This window comes from Talpa occidentalis, unplaced genomic scaffold, assembly GCF_014898055.3.
Source record: "Talpa occidentalis isolate TD23 unplaced genomic scaffold, MPIMG_talOcc4v2.1 talOcc4.3, whole genome shotgun sequence".
NCBI classification, from domain to species: Eukaryota; Metazoa; Chordata; class Mammalia; order Eulipotyphla; family Talpidae; genus Talpa; species Talpa occidentalis.
This window is the reverse complement of record NW_023603184.1, coordinates 52,557,822-52,576,297: the sequence shown is the minus strand read 5'-3', so window position 1 is coordinate 52,576,297 and position 18,476 is coordinate 52,557,822. Positions and strand designations below refer to the sequence as shown.

The window sequence follows — 18,476 nt, the reverse complement described above, 5'->3', positions numbered from 1 at the left end:
GTGATCTCAAAGAATTCCAGCTTGGACTTCTATTCTGTGAACCACAGTGTACTTTTTTAGGTTCAAATTTAGCATTTTTATCTGGATGTTTCACAGCAATTTCAAAATAAGTCTAAAATTTGATATTTGATCTTTTCTTTTTCTACATTGATTTTCTGTCAGTTTTGTCTTTCAGTTAGTTCAACCAATTATATTAACAAAGTTCATGGAAAATTAGATATCACAATTTTTCATTCCATTAGAACAGAACCAAAAATAGCATTCCAACTGTTTATACTAGACATCTGTGATACTTGTGACTTACATGTACCTTTGCTCTTTAGATCAAACATCTTGGGCTTTGTTCTGAGAAAATCATAATTCTCCCTACTAGTTTCCTTATTCTTTAGTCTAATGTTCAGCATTAATACTATCTGTTCCAATATTTGTTTCAGATCATCTAGAAGAGATCAACTTAACTGCCCAAAATATTTTTTTTTGTAATCACAATAGGTGTAACTAATTATATTCAGACCAGATAATTTTTTTGTTCTAGATTTTTTTCCATTTTACATGTTAAATATAATCTACACAATACCCACATATTAGATAGTGTTATTTCTAATTTTGAGAAGAGAAAGCTGAGTTTTAAATGTTATATAATCTAGAACTGAGATCTTTCTGGTAACTTAATGTTCTTTCTATCTCCATAAACTTCTATGTAAGTTGTGTATCAACAACAAACCACCCCCCATCGCTGGCAAAAAAAAAAAAAAAAAAAGTTAAAACAAAGTTGCTAGGAAAGGCATTGTAAAGTCCGGACTGGGCACAGTGCAGGTTTTCTTATCCCATGCAGACCAGGTAAAGGAAGAGTCAGAGTCCTCAGTAGTTTTGCAGGTTTTTTTATTTGGGGTTCACCAGGCATATGGCAGGCAGGGGTGCTGGGGGGCTGGGAGGCTGGCAGGCCTCCCAGCCCCCAGCAAGTCTTCACTCTATCTGGGCTCTCTGGCGTTCTCTGCTTCTGCTTCGGGCTTCTTCTCTTTCCGCTTCTGCTGCTACTGCTCCTGCTGCTGGCGTCCCCCTGTGACGCCGCCCTTAAAAAGCACAGTCTTAGCTCAGCTGAATCCCATCTACCTATGCCCACACCCTACTCCAGGTGCCCGCCATCAGGCATGCATTCAAGACAAGGATCCATCATCTATCCTGATGGCGGAAGGGCAGAAAAGCCTGATATTTTCTTTACCCTACAGGCATTAAATATTAAGAATGAATCAGATAAGTTTTTCTTGTTTAATTGTAAACCTAATGTAGGGTAAGACTGTGCTTTGAAGGGCGGCATCACAGGGTCGCCAGAAGCCGAGAAACAGCAGCAGCAGCAGAAAGAGAAGAAGCCTGAAGCAGAAGCAGAGAACGCCAGAGAGCCCAGAGAGAGTGCGGATTTGCTGGGGGCTGGGAGGACTGCCAGCCTCCCGGCCCCCCAGCACCCCTGCCTGCCATATGCCTGGTGAACCCCAATAAAAGACCTGCAAAAAAACACTGAGGGCTCTGATTCCTCTTTTACCCAGTCTGCATGGGATCAGAAAACCTGCACTGTGTCCTGTCCTGCCTTTACACCTATTAAGAATTTTTATTGTTGCCATTGCAATTAATAAGTACCTAATTTAAAATTATTTGTGCAAATGTCTGTCATTAACTAAACTTTATGTGCAAACAAATTGGTAGAAAAATAGAGTTGCCTAAACATAAATCAATGAATAATAGATTACTCAGATTGGGCAGCTCTTTCTGCCTGCTTGTGTCTATGCAAGTGTCCTTTATTCTTCTATCCCATGCCTAACAAACCTGCTCCTTAAATATGAAAAAAAAAAGATTACTCAGGTTGGTATAAAATTAGTAATTTAGACCCTTTGAACATTTTTCAATGAAAGCCCTTTTATCTTTGTTAATTGAAAAATAACTACATTGCCCAACTTCCATCATCATAGAGGCTTCTTCCTTTAATTACAGAGCAGAAGGAAAGGTGATCCAGCAGTGTTCTTGGCTCAGACTAAAGTGGGTTTACTCTACTCTACCCTTCACAGTTTATTTATGACGGTATCACTACACGAAAATCCTCAGTCTATGAATCTCATATAAAGGCACCTATGCTATTGTGGAACACATAAAGGGCCAGGGATTTATTATCAAGCAGATTTATTATCAAACCAAGACACTGTCACTACTTGTAAATGTCAATTTTTGTTTTATCAGCTATGATGGAAAGATAATATCACCTTCATCACCAAATTGGTGTAAGTAGCAATTAGCTAATTTATTTGGACTGCTTTGCCACAATCAAAATACTATCATTTAAGTTATCTCCATTAAGGTCATACAGTGAAACCTATGAAATTTAATCCTTTGTATTCCCTTATTCATTTGAGATTTACTCCCCCAGATACAATTCCACTTCCTAGATATAGTTGATTGTTATACAGTGATAGCCTTATAATACTCACAGCTTGGCTGTTTTGTAATTGTCTCCTATATTCTTTAAATAAATCCCACACAATTTTTTGAAAACTCAAAAATGAGGTGGCTTTGATTTAAAGAATCTTAAATGGTCCAAAATATCCAAAATTAAAACACCATAACCTTTAAATGGGAAAGAGAAATACAGATATATTCGGGATTTTTAGTCTTTTAACAGTTAGCCATAGGGGGCCTCCCCAGTGGCGCAGCAGTTGAGTGCTGGACTGTGAAGCTGCACTCATCCTCTGCAGTGCCTGTTTGATCCCAGGCCACAGGCAAGGGTCCCACATGGCACGACAGACCTCTCCTGCCCCGCCCACTGCTCCCCACAGCAGTGTACTTCGTCGGTCTGCCTATTCTGCTCCCCGCTCTGGCTCTGGTGAATTCTGTCACCCTCCTGCACTTCTGACTGTACCCAGTCCTTGTATAAATAAATAAATAAATTAAAAAAAAAAAAGAGTTAGCCGTAGCATATTGGGGGGTCAGAATCTGATTCTTATACAGAACTGGGAATATAGTGCAGCCCTCTACTCATTAATTGTGGAAGTCTGAGTAACTGCCTCTCTGTTAATTTACTATACATTGGAGGCCATACTATATAACTAAGACTATTATTGTGAGCATTAAATAAGATCACATACCTAAAAGTCTTTGTACACATCCTGGCATATAGTTGGTTCTCAATATTGATCTCCATTTTCCATCAATTTTAGAAGATCACCATCAGTTCTAAGTTCCCTATACCACTAATTTCCCTATGGTCATATAGAATAAAAATCTGAATGTTTTTCATAAGCGTATATGATCTGTGAGAAAAGTAAAATCTCAATCAAGGATTATTTCTGTCAATGGACAGTTTTTAGAGCATAATGCATATATGTATAATGTAATTTTATTATAAATGGCCCAAAATGAGCAAGTCGATGAAATAGCAAACACTCATTAAAGGCTCCACATTCCAAGTCCAACACTACTCAGTGACCTTCATGCCTCTAATTAATTTTTTTTAAGATTTTTACTTTACGTATACAAAAGTTGGGGCACAGGTCAGATGCATGGGAGGGTGAGAGGATTCACCAGAGACAGAGTGGGGAACAGAAGAGGCAGACCCACTGAAATACACTGCAGAAGGGAGCAGAGGGCGAGACAGGAGAGGTCTGCTGCGCCATGTGGGATTCTCGCCAGCCGGCCGGGATCAAACCCATGCTGCAGAGGCTGCAGACAGCTTCACAACTCTGTGCTCGATCTCCTGCACCACCAGGGAGGTGCATACCTCTAAATCTAATTGTGCCCAGTTATTCCTTTCATTTCACCACATCCTATTCTCTATGTTTTCACACAGGCAACTATGGAGAAAGTGGGATGGAAGCTTTCAAAGATATGTCAGCCAAGGAGGGGATTTGCATCGCTCACTCATATAAAATCTACAGCAATGCTGGGGAACAGAGCTTTGACAAACTTCTGAAGAAGCTCAGGAGTCACCTGCCGAAGGCCCGGGTGGTAGCCTGCTTCTGTGAGGGCATGACGGTGAGAGGTTTGCTGATGGCCATGAGGCGCCTGGGGCTAGCAGGAGAGTTTCTACTTCTGGGCAGGTGAGTGACAATGAGAAATTTCACATGTCGTTAATGCCAGGAGTAATAAAGGGTATCATTGTTGTGCATGATGCTCTGGAAGCTTAATCTGTGTAGTGGAAACATAGCTTAAATATGACCACCAGAACCTGGAAATAATCACGGAAAAGAAGTTAAATATGCCAAGTACTGACAGAGAGGAATCAGCACAGATGATGCTGAATCCATAAGTCCTCAATGAAAAATGACTGTAAGAAATTAGATATTTAAATATTTACACAATTTCCTTGGGAAGTTAACATAATCCTAATTTGCTGTTGTTTTAGAAATTGTTTTTGAGAATGGCTACATATGCATGTAAAGTGAAGAACTGCTTTTGTTTTTAGAACTCATTTTTAAAACATTGGAAAACCATCTCATTATTTTCTATTACAAGTGTGTTATTGCATTGCCTGATTGCCCACATTATTGCCAGACAAGTTTCTAATAGATTAACTTCTACAGGGATAAACTTCAATTATCTGATTGGCACAACTCAGCTCATTCCCTGTTGATGCCTATTAGTCAGGATTCTCCAGAGAAATAATAGTAGGGGATGGGGGAGGGGAGTGGGGAGAGAGAGAGAGAGACCCAGGAGAACCAGCAAGATAGTTCTGATGTGAAAGCTTCAGACTTGAGACTTAGAGGATTCAATGGTTCAAATTCAAATCTCAAGGCCAAAAAATAAGGTCAAAGTTCCCAGTTAAGTAGCCATGCAGACACCCTCTTTCTCAGGTCTTCAGTTGATTGGATTAGACCCACCCACATTAGAGAAAGAAAACTACATCACTCCATCTAGGGATCAATTGTTATCCTCATACAGAAACACATTCACAGATTTACCCAGAATAATGCCTGGCCAAATGTTTGCTACTCCATGGCCCTCTCAAGCTGTCACATCAAATTACTATCACAATAAGAATACATCATATGTTGATAGTGTAAATGCTGTGTACTGCTACGGACCTTTAAAAAGTCATTGTTATCACCTGTCTTTTCTTAGTAGGCAGCCAATTTAAAAACTAAGGAAAACTTTGAGAACAATGACATTTTTCTCAATATTTCTGTCTAAAAGTAAAGACAAACTCAGTTTTTATCAGCTTTTGATGGTTCATTAAAGAAAACATGCTTCCTCTGTTTTCCAAATGCTTAACAGATCTTCTGGGGCCCAACTTAGCTCTGTTTGGCTCCATTTTATGATAGCCAATTTATATACTAAATTATTTCTGCCTGATCTGATGGCAGTAGATTGATGAGACTGTTTTAGTAGGAGACAACTATCCTTCATGAAAAACGATATTGAGTGAGGTTCTGTTTTCCTTGATGTCATACATTTTGTCTAAAATAATCCCTAGTTGTCAGGAGTGATGTATCAGTTAGTTTCATATAACCCAGGAACATTCCCAATATTAATATCCTTAAATTCAAAAGGGCAGTGTTACCACTCGAGTAAAAAGGAGCTGGTTTTAAATAGTTCTGTTTTTCTGATAAGTGACAAGGGATTCTCTAGTTCCTACCTACTGCTTTGCCAACATTAATAAAATAAACCAGAAGCATTTGTTTCTCAGTCATACAATTAATCAACAAATGCATGTTTTTTATCACAGTTACAAAACAAAAATGGATTGGTACTTACTAAACACTTTCCATTTATATTTTTACTGTTAGCAGCATCACACAGTCAAAATTCAATATTTTGTATATTTTTTAAATTATTCTGTCTATGCTATTTGTAAGACAATATCTCCAAATCTTTTTATTTAAGAAAATAATAGATTTATAACCTTTAGGTTTCTAAACCCTTGCATTGATTGACTAATAATAATTCAACTTTTATTTGAGAAAGAATTTATAAATATTTGATAAATTTTGTTAGAAAAAATTTTTCTAACTTTGAATTTTAAAATTTTCCACCACTGGGAAAATTCTTTGAAAGTAATAGTGATATTTTTTCCCCCAAACATTTGGCAACAGACAATATTTGGCAAATAACTCAGTCCCTTTCATCTTCTCTTTGAAACACCCCTATTGTTTCATTCCTACTTTTGATATGTCATGATACTGAAATGACACTATAGGTGTTAATAAAACCATTTATCAGGACAATTTGTAGAATCATTTGTCAAATTATATGTGTCCATTAGTATATTGCGTTACAATGCTTGGGATACATCAGTGACAATACAGCAAATAATCACTACCTTAATAGACCCTACAAGTGGTGTTATTAGAAGATTTTAATCAGGGCTATGACTGAAAAATCTAAAAAAGCAACTTTCATATTGGGTACCATTATCATCTCCATTTTATAGACAAGGGTTCTGGGACTCAACATATATTGAATAATGGCGATCCATTATTGGACAAGGCTACATAGACATATATAATGAAGGCACATTTAAAAATAAGCCTGTGCAACTCTACAGATTGAGTATTTGTGTTTTACTGCTTTTAAGTAAAATTAAAGTGTTTGCTTTTTTTTTCATAAAAAATAGAGGTATAGTGTAGTGAGCAAAAACTAAAATTTAATAGTTGTAGGAGAAAATTTAGTACATATACTCATTTTCATTTTACAAGTGAGGAAACTGTTACCCCAATAGTTTGGATGACATGGTCATGGTCCCAAAAGAGTTCAGTGACCATAACTAAGATAACTGTTGGTCAAAGACCTTCACCCAGCACCATATCTCATGACCTGTGCCATGAGTCAGTAGAATGTTAGAATGATGGAGACTTGGTCCCTTGGTCTTCTCATTTGTGCTGTGGGTAATTTGTTTTCTAATTCCCAGTAGAAACATTCCTCTCAGGTGCCTGAGATATTCTTGCTTAGCACTTTGACCCTGACAGTAGAATGGAATCAGGACTCTGAATAGTAGTGAGATTTTTAATGGGGATTAATTTTCTAGAATGTTTAGATACAGTGTTTTACTCTTTGAAATGGGAACTATTCATTGAGATATGTAATCTAAAAGTGTGAAGCCTTTGGGAACAAGAACCAAGTTTTAGCAAATAATTTTTTAAATTGTCTTAACTTGCCTAAGATTAACTTATCATAACTAAAATTACTTACCTATTTGAATTAATAATTCATGTCCTTCAATGTGATGGTTGTTAACAGACTACAAGGGGGAATATACTTAAATTTCAAAAGTATCTGGGAATTACAACCAATATTTTTTTATTTGGAGGTTATTCTACACAAATATTTTTCAAAATGGAAATAGTCAGAACTTACTTTAATAAGTGTCTTTGTGGCTAGAATTACACATTGCTGTTTTAGTAAAATAACAATAATAGATGACCAAGAAGGAGACACGTCACATGTCACCAGAGTATTTATTCCATTTGAAAACAAGTGTACTTATCATCTACTTGGTCATTCAGAGTCATTTTATTGTAATATGGAAAAATAAGGTATTCTCACTGAATTCCTGTCATTTTATTGAGTCCCCTGAGTCAAGGAGGAGGGAACATAAAGTCTGAAGGAGAGGCATAGAACAGGAGAGGAGATGGTGAGAGGAGATGAGAGGAGACAGAAAAACACAGTGATTTAATGCTCTAAGCAATACTGGGTAGGCCATGTTTTAGATACCTTTGAGTTTAGTATTGGTATCCCCACTTATTAAGGGGAAAATTGAGACTCAGAGGCTAAATGTCTAGAGGAAATCACACTAGTTTTTATTTTAATGGCCAATCCAAGTATCGCAGAATGAGGACTTTATAAACAAATGTTAAGAAATATTTATGCTTATATTGTTTTAGACTATCCTTTTTTAAAATTAAGTATATCTAGTAATGCCATGAAAATTGTCGAGATTTTGTGATGAATTTATAATGCAAATAAAGACAGGCAAACCTTGCCCCACTTTGCCTAGAGCTGTTTTAGTGCATATCTGCATTTGAGTTGGGAAGATCAGGCTAATTACGTAATGTTCAGTCTATAAACAGAGAGTTATTTAGGTGCATCTGCCTCAGACCATATGCAAAACTCTTTGAACCATATGTGTTGATAGAGAATAAGGGGAAAATGTAAAAAGTGGCTGACACAGAAGCCTAGGAGCCAATATTTTCACCTTTGTATTATTTTGTTATTTGTTTAATTGTTAAGGAAGATGGGGTATAAAATATGATAGTTGAACTAAAGAGAGCCAGGAAACCTGGAGAATATGTAATTCTATAATTTATGTTCTATATAGGCTATAAATAAAAATGAATTATCTGAATAATTCTTATTTTTAATGGAAATTATGGGTGAAGCAATTAAGAAAGGTAAAACCTTAGCTTTGAAGGACCTGAATGAAAATGTAATGGTTGTAAAAAAGTAATGACCCCGAAAAAGAAATATGGAGAAGACAGATGCAAATTAAGAAATGGAGGTGGAAAACACACAGCACTGTGTCATTCCAACCACAGGAAAAACGTGTTTGAAGGAGAGAATGCCATGAAATGATTCTAAGTGAGCAAGTGAATATGGAAAGGGTCTTCGGGATTTAGTGGAGATAATTAAGGACTTAGCAAGAGTTACTGAATGAATAATGATGATTTTTAAGGCACTTCCAGTACTAAGACTTGTGCTTTAGTAACACTGCATTTCAAAGGGTTTTGGTAGCTCTGGACAGATTTCACTTCTACAAATTTGTCTATTTAGATGATAATTTTAAATTAATTGGGTGATAATAATAGTAACAATTTATGGGATGTTCTCTGTTTATTAAACACAGTCCTAAATGGCTAGTTTTCATGTATTATTTTTTGACTTTTCATGACAACCCAATTTGGAGCCTATCATCATTAATCTCTGTTTATTGCTGAGGAAACTGAATTGCAGAGAGACAACTAATTTGCAGAAGATCTCACAGACAGTAACTAGTATAGCAGGCATTGGAAGGTAGGCTGTATCCTTAACCATCATGGTAAACTAGTAGACCTTTGATAATCCTGATTTCTGTAATAAATTTGATCCTTATGGTAAAAAAAAAAATTCTCTATTACTAAAATAGACAATCTTTAATAAGTTGAAAATAATAAAGATGCTCTGAAGAGATGATTCTTATTTTTATAGATGGATACAACCCGAAGAATCCAAACTTTTCGGATTTTTTTTAAACCGAAAAACAAATTAATGAATAAATTGACTATTCAATTTCTTGACTGTGTTTTCATGAAAACACCCTCTAAAATTTAATTTCAGGAAATAGAAAAGTTTGAAATTGTATGAGTGTGATCAAACATTTGTGAAAAAGAAAAAAAAAAAAACAGGCAAACAGAATATTTTTTCTGTGGTGAAACTAGGTGAGATTAGTTTTTCTTCCTGTGTGTCCTAGAAGATTTATATAATTTGGAGTGGCTGTGTTATGTACCTGTTCCTATTAATTGGAGGACAATGTGATAAATCATGCTAAAACATTAAATGTGTAATTATGATGATTTCTAAGGCCAGCACATAGGAACAAATTAGCTTATCTCCTGGTTGTTGTTGTTTTTTTTTTTTTTTTATGAGTAAAGTTTTATTGGAAAATAGCCACACTCATTTGCACGATGTCTATTGTAGCAGAAGCTCCATTTCCTATAAAATATAATATATTTACTATCTGACCTGTTTCAGAAAAAAAATATTTGTAGATTCTTGATTTAAAGTTGTTGTTTCTGTGATGATGGCTCTGCTTACTTACACATTAGGATTATATTTTGAATATTTATTTAGCTGTCTTTGTGTTTTGCTCATGAATTACTGACCTGCTTTCAATTCTCCTTAGATTTAAAGGCCCCAGTGGGATTATGGGATGAGACTTTTTCAGATGTATTGGTTAGAGTTAGGGGTACAGGTTCATTAGTGGGAAGGTGACTTGTGCTTTACAAACAAGGAACGAATGAGCTTTTCCTAATCTCACCATCCTGAGACATAATGTTCAAAGCAATTGGAACATGAATGCATTTGAAATATCTCATTCAATCCTGAGTGTGTTAGTTGTATCTAAAATTAAAAATAATGTGTGAAACTTAACAAAGAATGCACTGTTAGGGTATAAACTTTATTTTTTCTAATAATTTTTAATACCTCCTTTTTGCTAAAATTGGACTAATAACACTATATTTTTTTTTGGAGGAATCCCTCCATACATTGTTCCATTTCTTTAGAGTTATTAAAAAAATAGTATGTGGGCCTCCCCGGTGGCACAGTGGTTGAGCTCTGGGCTGCAAAGCTGCCTGCAGCCTCTGCAGCGCCGGTCCGATTCCCAATTCGGTCCCCGAGGGGCCCACATGGTGCAGCAGACCTCTCTTGCCTTGCCCACTGCTCCCCTCAGCAGTGTATTTTGTCAGTCTGCCTGTTCTGCTCCCCGCTCTGGATCTGGTGAATTCTCCCACCCTTCTGTGCTTCTGAATGTACCCAGTGCTTGTATAAATAAATAAATAAATAAATAAATAAATAAATAAATAAATAAAATAAATAAATCTTTAAAAAAAATAGTATGTAATCCTTCTACATAGTCATCTTAGTTGACTCCTTTTTCCTTTCATATTCAAACCCTACTTATGCGTACATGGTCCTTTAAAATATGGTCAGATCTGCCAATCATTTCTTATTATTCTCAGAGGTAAGATTCAAAATATTTAACAACACTAAGATTGGGTCCAATTAAGATACTTGAAAATCATAACTTATGGGTAAACCCATGCCAACGCATGCCACCTAATATCTGATTTAATTTATGTCTGCATTCCTCTTATAACTATGATATCTTAATCTTCCATTTTCTTCTTGGAATGACCTCCTGTCTTTTACTTGTGAAACACAAGTTCTCATCACACAAGACATTCTTTGAGAGTTTTGAAAACTTCCTGAACTTTGAGGACTTCCACTGATCTCTTTAGGGCCCTAGGGTTTTTCTTTTCTCTTTTCCTTTTTAATATCTCCCTCTTCTATGGGCTTAGACAGAATATTTGTTGACATGTAAAAGCAATTATAGCATCAAACAGAGCATTTTCACTGCCCTGAAAAACTTCTGGGATCTGTTTTTTCATCTATCTCTCCACACTAACATATGGTAACCAGTGCTCTTTTTTTTTTTTTAACTTTATTTATTTATTTATTTATTGAAGACTTATTTATTTATTTATTTATTTATTTATTTATTTATTTATTTATTTATTTCTACAAGCACTGGGTATAGTCAGAAGTGCGGGAGGGTGAGAGAATTCACCAGAGTCAGAGCGGGGAGCAGAGCAGGCAGAAGGACAGAAGTACACTGCTGAGGGGAGCAGCAGGCGGCAGGACAGGTCTGTTGCACCATGTGGGACCCTCACCTGGTGGCCGGGGATCGAACCGGTGCTGCAGAGGTTGTGGGCAGCTTTGCAACCCAATGCTCAACCGCTGCGCCACCTGGGAGGCCCAACCAGTGCTCTTTTTGCTGTCTCCATAATAGTTGTCCCTTCTCCAGGATGTCAATGGAGAAGGCTGTCACTGAACTCTTCAACTGAAGTTTTCATTCAGATGTCACCTCCTCATTAAACTTTTATGATCACTATATTTAAAATAAAGACATACACTCCTAATTTCCAATCCACATTATTTTTGTAAATAGTCTATATTTATTTCTACTATGCTACAAAATTTTCTTTTTTCACTTGGTTTATTTTCTCTCTGTGCTAGAATATAAGCTCCATGAAGTCATTTCTTTTTTTTAATTTATATGGTGGTAACATTAATTTTTGTTGTCTATTGCATGTTGAAAGTACAGGATTCCCTCCATCCATGTTGTTGCCTTAAAGTTCCCACCACCAAAGCACTCATAGTCCCCTCCTCCTCTGTAAGTGTTAGTTCTAGAGCCTGCTCTCAAGGGCTAATTGTGGGTTTGGTTTTATCTGACCTTGTGTCTGGTTTCTAAGTTCCACATGTAAGTGACAACATCTATACTTGTATTTTCCCGTCTGACTTATTTTGTTTAGAATAATCTCCTTCTCTTCCATCCATTTTGCCACAGAAGACGTGTTTATCTTTGTAGTTCGCTGAGTAGTATTCCATTGTGTATATATCCCAAATCTTGTTCCACTCATCTGCTGGAGGGCACTTGGGCTCTTCCATAGTTTAGCTATTGTAAATAATGTAGCAATTAACAGCAATGTTCAAGTTTCTCTTCACATTAGTGTGTTTTTAATCTTTGGATATATCCTAGGAATCCAATGTCTGGGCTTTAAAGTACATCCATTTTTAATCATTTGGTAAACCACCATTCCACTTCCCATAGGATATGGACCAGCTTACATTCCCACTAATTTGCAGAAGCATTCATTTTACTCCACCTCCTTAACAGCACTTATATTTAGTTTAGTTTTTATTTTTATTTTTATTTTTAATATGGGCCATTTGTCATGCATGAGATGGTGTCTTTTTGATTTGATTTACATTTCCTTGACAATAAATTGTGATGAATATATTTTTTTTCATGTGCCTATTTATCATCTGTGTGTCTTCTATGGACAACTGCTTATTTAGTTAATCTACTGATTTTTAGTTGGCTTAGTTGTTTTTTCTTTTGTTGTGGACTTGCATGAGTTCTTTGTATATTTTTGAAATCAACCCCTTGTCAGATGTGTGATGTGTGAATATTTTTCCCCTTTCAATCAGGTGTCTTTTTGGTTAGGTATGGTTGCATTTTTTTTTTTTTTTCTGTACAGAGCTTTGTAGTTTGATGTACTCCCAATTGCTTATGTTCTTTTTTTTTTTTTCTTGCTATTAGAGACTTCTCTGCAAATACATCCCTAGTGTTATGTTGCAAACTGTTTTGACTATGTTTTATTCTATGTATTTTATTGTTTCAGATCTTACATCCAATTCTGTTATACATTGTGAGTTTATTTTATTTTATTTTATTTTATTTGTATATGGGGTGGATGTTGCTCTAACTTCATTCTTTTACTTGTGACCATCAGGCAATCCTGACATCATTTACTGATGAGTGTTTCTTGCTCCAATGTATGCCCTTGGCTCCTCTGTTGCATATTAACTATCTATTTAGGTGTGAGTTTATTTTTGGAGTCTTCATTGCATTCAATTCTTCTGTATATCTGTTTTTGTTCCAGCATTGTTCTACTTTTATTATTCTAGTTTTGCAGTGTAGTTTGAACTCTGGTAGTGTGATATTGCCATATTTCCTCTTTTATATCTGGATTTCTTAGTACTTTTTTTTTTTCCTTTTTTGTGTTGTCTTTATTTGGTTTTGGTACCAGGGTAATGTTTGCCTCAAAAAATGTGTTTGTAAAAAGTCTATTTTTGGAATAGTTTCAGCAGGAGGGATATATTAGTTTATCTTTAAATTTTGGTAGAACTCATTTTTGAAGTCATGTGGTTTGGGGGGCAGTTTTATTTTTTTTTTTTTTTTTTAATAGAGGCATGTTTTTTATTTATTTATTTATTATATTTGTTTGTTTTGTTTATACATGCACTGGGTACAGTCAGAAGCGCGGGAGGGTGAGAGAATTCGCCAGAGCCAGAGCGGGGAGCAGAGCAGGCAGAAGGGCTGAAGTACACTGCTGAGGGGAGCAGCGGGTGGCAGGAGAGGTCTGCGCACCATGTGGGACCCTCCTGCGGTGGCCGGGGAGCAGCCGGGGATCGAACCGGCGCCGCAGAGGCCGCGGGCAGCTTGGCAACCCAGCGCTCAACCGCTGCGCCACCGGGGAGGCCCTAGGGGGCAGTTTTGATTACTGTTTCAATTCCCTTGATTGTCATTGATATTTCCAGGTTTTCTGTTTATTCCCTAGTCATTCTCAGACAGTTGTTTATTTCTAAGCATCTATCCAATAAATTGAATTTATTTTTTATAGATGTTCATAATAGTCTCATATTTGTCTCTGAATTTCTTCAGTGTATATTCTAACTTTGATCGTGTTTATTTGAGTTTTCTCCCTATTTTATTAGTGAGTCTAGTAAGATGTTTATATTTTAATTTTTTCACAAAAACAGCCTTCAATTTCATTATTCTTTTGGACTGTATTTTTCTTTTTATTTTTCAGATATATTTTGCTCTTATATTTATTATTTGCTTTGTTTGTCTGGCTTTTGGTTTTGTTTGTTCTTCTTACCATTTCCTTGAGGTTGGGAATAGGTTGTTTATTCTAGTTCTTTCTTATTTCTTGATGTCGCCTTATATATCTACATATTTCCTCTCAATATCACTTTTTCCATGTCCCATAGTTCTGGAAAGTTGTGTCATTTGTATTATGATTTTTTTTTACTTCCTCATTAAACCAACAATCTATCAGTAGTGTGTTGTTCAGTCTTTAAGCATTGAAGGTTTTCTCTGCTTTCTTATTGTAGCTGATTTCTGCTTTCATTTTATTTTCAGAAAAGATGCTTGGTGTATTTTTGAATTAATGAATTTGATACTTGCATTGTAGCTCAATATGTAGTTAGTTATGGATAATGTCCCATGTGCTGTGGAGAAAAATGTGTTTTCTAATTTTTTTTTCTACTTTTTTTTGGGGGTGTGCAGTGCCCTTTAAATTTCTATAAGGACCATGTTGTCTAATTGTTTGTTTAGGGCTTTTATGTCCCTAATTATTTTCTTTGTGGTTGATCTGTTGATCTGCCCATTGATGAAAGTAGAGTGTTGAATTTTCCTATCACAACGTGTTTTCAGAGTTGATAGGAATTGCCAATATGTGCTGGTGTTATTTCCTTTGGTGAGGATACATTGACGATTGTTTTGTCTTCCTGGGATATTTCTTCTTTAAAAGTTATATAATGTCCATCTCTGTCTTGTTACCTTTTTTAACTGGAAATCTATTGTGTCTCACATAACTATGGTTGTCCTCATATTGCTTTGAGCTCCATTTGCTTGTAAGGTATTTTCCAGGTCCTTCGTCTGACTTTGTGCTTCTCTTTGGAGCTTAGATTCATATCCTGAGCAAAAGTTTGGAATCTGTTTCCTAAACCAACCAAATATTTGTGTCTTTTAATTGGTGAATGCGGTCCATTTACGTTCAGATTTATTACTGATATATGACATTTGTTGTTTTTTATTATGTCCTTAACCTCTGATTTTATTCACTTCTTTCTAAAGTTTTTTCTAAAGTTCTTTGTGTTCGTTGAGGTTTAGATGCAAGGGCACAATTCAGTATTTCTTGCAATGGGTGTCTGGTATTTGTGAACTCCTTCAGCTTCTCTTTGTCTGAAAAGGTCTTTATTTGCCCCTCCTATCTAAAGGATCACCTTGCTGGTTAGCGTAGTCTTGTCTAATTTTTATTTTTAAGTATTTGGAGCACCTCTTTCCATTCTATCCTTGCCTAAAATATTTCTTAAGAGAGCTTTATTTTCTTCAAAAAAATAATCAATTTACAATAAACATTTGGGGGCCTCCCTTGGTAGCGCAGCAGTTGAGCACTGGGCTGTGAAGCTGCCCACAGCCTCTGCAGTGCCGGTTCGATCCCCGGCCACCAGGCAAGGGTCCCACATGGAGTGCAGACCTCTCCTGCCTCGCCTGCTGCTCCCCTCAGCAGTGTACTTCATCAGTCTGCCTGTTCTGTTCCCCGCTCTGGCTCTGGTGAATTCTCTCACCCTCCTGCGCATCTGACTACCCAGTGCTTGTATAAATAAATAAATATTTTTTAAAAATAAATAAAAAATAAAATAAAATAAAATAAACATTTGGGGGCCTCCCTGGTGGTGCAAGGGGTTGAGAACGCAGCAATATGAAGCTGTCTGCAGCCTCTGCAGCACAGAATTTGATCCCCAGCCAGGGAGCTACCAACATGACGCAGCAGACCTATCCTGTCTTGCCCGCGCTCCCCTCAGCAGTGTGTTTCGTTCTGTCTGCCTGTTCTGTTCCCCTCTGTCTCTGGTGAATCCTCTCAACCTCCACACTGCTGGCCTACACCCCAGCTCTTATATGCATAAATGAATAAATCTTGAAAAAAATAAAATAAGCATTTGGTCCACATAATAGTATACAAATTCGAATGATGAATAAATATATACACATATATTTGTATGTACATATAATATACATATACATTAGCCTCAAGGGATTAATGTAGTTTAACAATTATATTTTTACGTTTCTGAGTTTCTATAGAAAACTGGATTGTTTAGCAAACAATTAAAAAAGACTTCATTAAAAGTGCTCATAGGAAAATATCATTTGACAAATGTCATATAAGCTCATGTTTTATCTTAGTAGACAAAGTTTTTTTTTTCCTAGACTAGAATTTGCTGATGTGTATTTTGAAGCAATGTCATAATCATAACAGTACGAAGAGCTTATATTTGTGTACTGATTTAAGGATTATAAATGCTTTGATGTGCATTATGCCATTTAATCTTCCTTGTCCAAAAAAGACTTAATAATCATCAGTGGAAGCTTGTCCAGATGGCTGAAAATTAATATCAACCACAAAAATTATACATTAGACTAGTGGATATGAACAGCAGGTTTGGAAATTAAAAAAAAAATTCAAGTAAAATATAAATATATATATGAATATATACACTATAATACTGTACTATTGTGTATTATATATATATAGATTATATTTAAATAACATGTATAATATAGAATAAATATTACACAATTTAAATATTTATGCAATATATATTATAGATGCATTTTGTTTCATACATATTTCATATTATTATGCATATTTATCTATATAAAGGTGTGTTTAGTCACTTTTTGCTCCCATTTTAATGAATTTGGAAATCTTCCTAACCTGTAATACCAGCAACATGATGCTAATATATTTATATACATATCACTTCCAAAATTTTCCTTGCATTATTTTATATGTGAGGGTTTTGGTAAGAATACATAGAATAGCTATTCTCTTAATATATTTATTGTGTATAATGGTCTATTTTTAAATTATTTATTTTTATTTATTTATGCATAGAAAACTGGCATGTAAGCCAGAGGTGTGTGGGGTGAGAGGATTCACCAGAGATAGAGTGGGGAGCATGGACTATGGGATTTAGTAGAGGGCACGCTATGCACTATGTTGGCAACACCTGACAGGGAAATTCTAATCTTACCTCAATTAAAGATAGGTAAGTAAACAAGCAAACAAATATGTTAAAAGTCAACAGGGAAAATAAAGTGAATACCTCATTAAAACAAATTTTGAGAAAATTTCCCATAACTCAAGAAATCAACATTAAGATTGAAATTATGCTCTGAATAATTCAATGAGTAGAAATATTCTCCCACCACCCGGTATAATGACATATTTTTTGTCAAATTTCAAATAATTAAGGAAAAAGAGGAAAAATGTCACAATTCCAGAGAGAGGTGAGAGGAAGGGAAGGAGAGAGAAAGAAAAATGCTAAAAAGATTAATAATATCACTGAGAAACATTTTGAAAGATTTTATTTTTTAAGATTGATTTTCTTTGAATTTATGCATACAAAACTGGGGTGTAGGCCAGAGGTGCGGGGGTGGAGTGAGAGGATTCACCAGAGACAGAGTGGGGATCTACTGAAATACATGGCTGAGGGGAACAGTGGGCGATAAAGGAGGGGTCTGATGCACCATGTGGGTTAACTCCTTGACAGGGGATCTAACTCGGGCTGCAGTGCCTGGCAATAGCGTGAGAGCACTCACACTTAACCCCTGCACCAGCAGGTACGCCCCCAAATTCATCTCAGCTGCTACATAGGGAGAACGGGTGGTAGCAGACAGGACTGCAGAACAATTACTATGTACCAGATGAGATGAATTTGTTTGAGTTCTTAAAATATATACGAAGTCTTTCTTTGCTGAAAGTGTTTGCACATGCCACATGCTGTTCTTTTAATCTGGATGTTCTTCTTGTAATTTGATATTCAATTTATTCCTACTCATCCATCTAATATCATATGTCACTTTTTAGTGAAGTCTACCCTTGCTCTAAAAAATAACTTCTTCATTCTTGCTGCATAAGCTCATATCATACTTATTATTAATCATTGTATCTATATGTGAACTTGTATTTTATCTGATTAATATTCATTTTATTTCCAAGATCATAAATTCTGTCATGCCTGCCTCATTTGCTGACTATAGTGTGTTATCTACCAAATTATGAGTCATCTTGAGCTGTTTTGAAATTATCTCTTTTTGCAATTCTCTTTCCAACTAAGTCATAAAGTCTGTGTGGCATAGATTAATGTCTGCTTTTGTTTACCATTGTTTTCACAATGCCTGGCATTTAGTTGTCACTCACAAAGCATGTTATGCGAATTCAAAAAGATTTCATCCAAACAACAGTGTTAGCAAGGAGGTATCAAAAGATAACTGAGCAACAACTTCCACTGAAATAATTCCCCATAAAAGAGGCTATCTAAAAGGCAGCCCTCTCTATAATCCATTGGACACAAAGTGCTTCATAACAAAATTTATGTAGCAA

General features: G+C 35.8%; 1 protein-coding gene across 1 annotated transcript in view; it reads left to right on the top strand.

Moving 5' to 3' along the window:
* The window catches only part of GRM5 (glutamate metabotropic receptor 5), a 549,187-nt gene that overhangs the window by 213,212 nt on the left and 317,499 nt on the right, over positions 1 to 18,476 (top strand). The window contains 1 exon segment of the mRNA XM_037521807.2: positions 3,833 to 4,082. Within this exon segment, the coding sequence (XP_037377704.1) occupies positions 3,833 to 4,082 (250 nt within the window).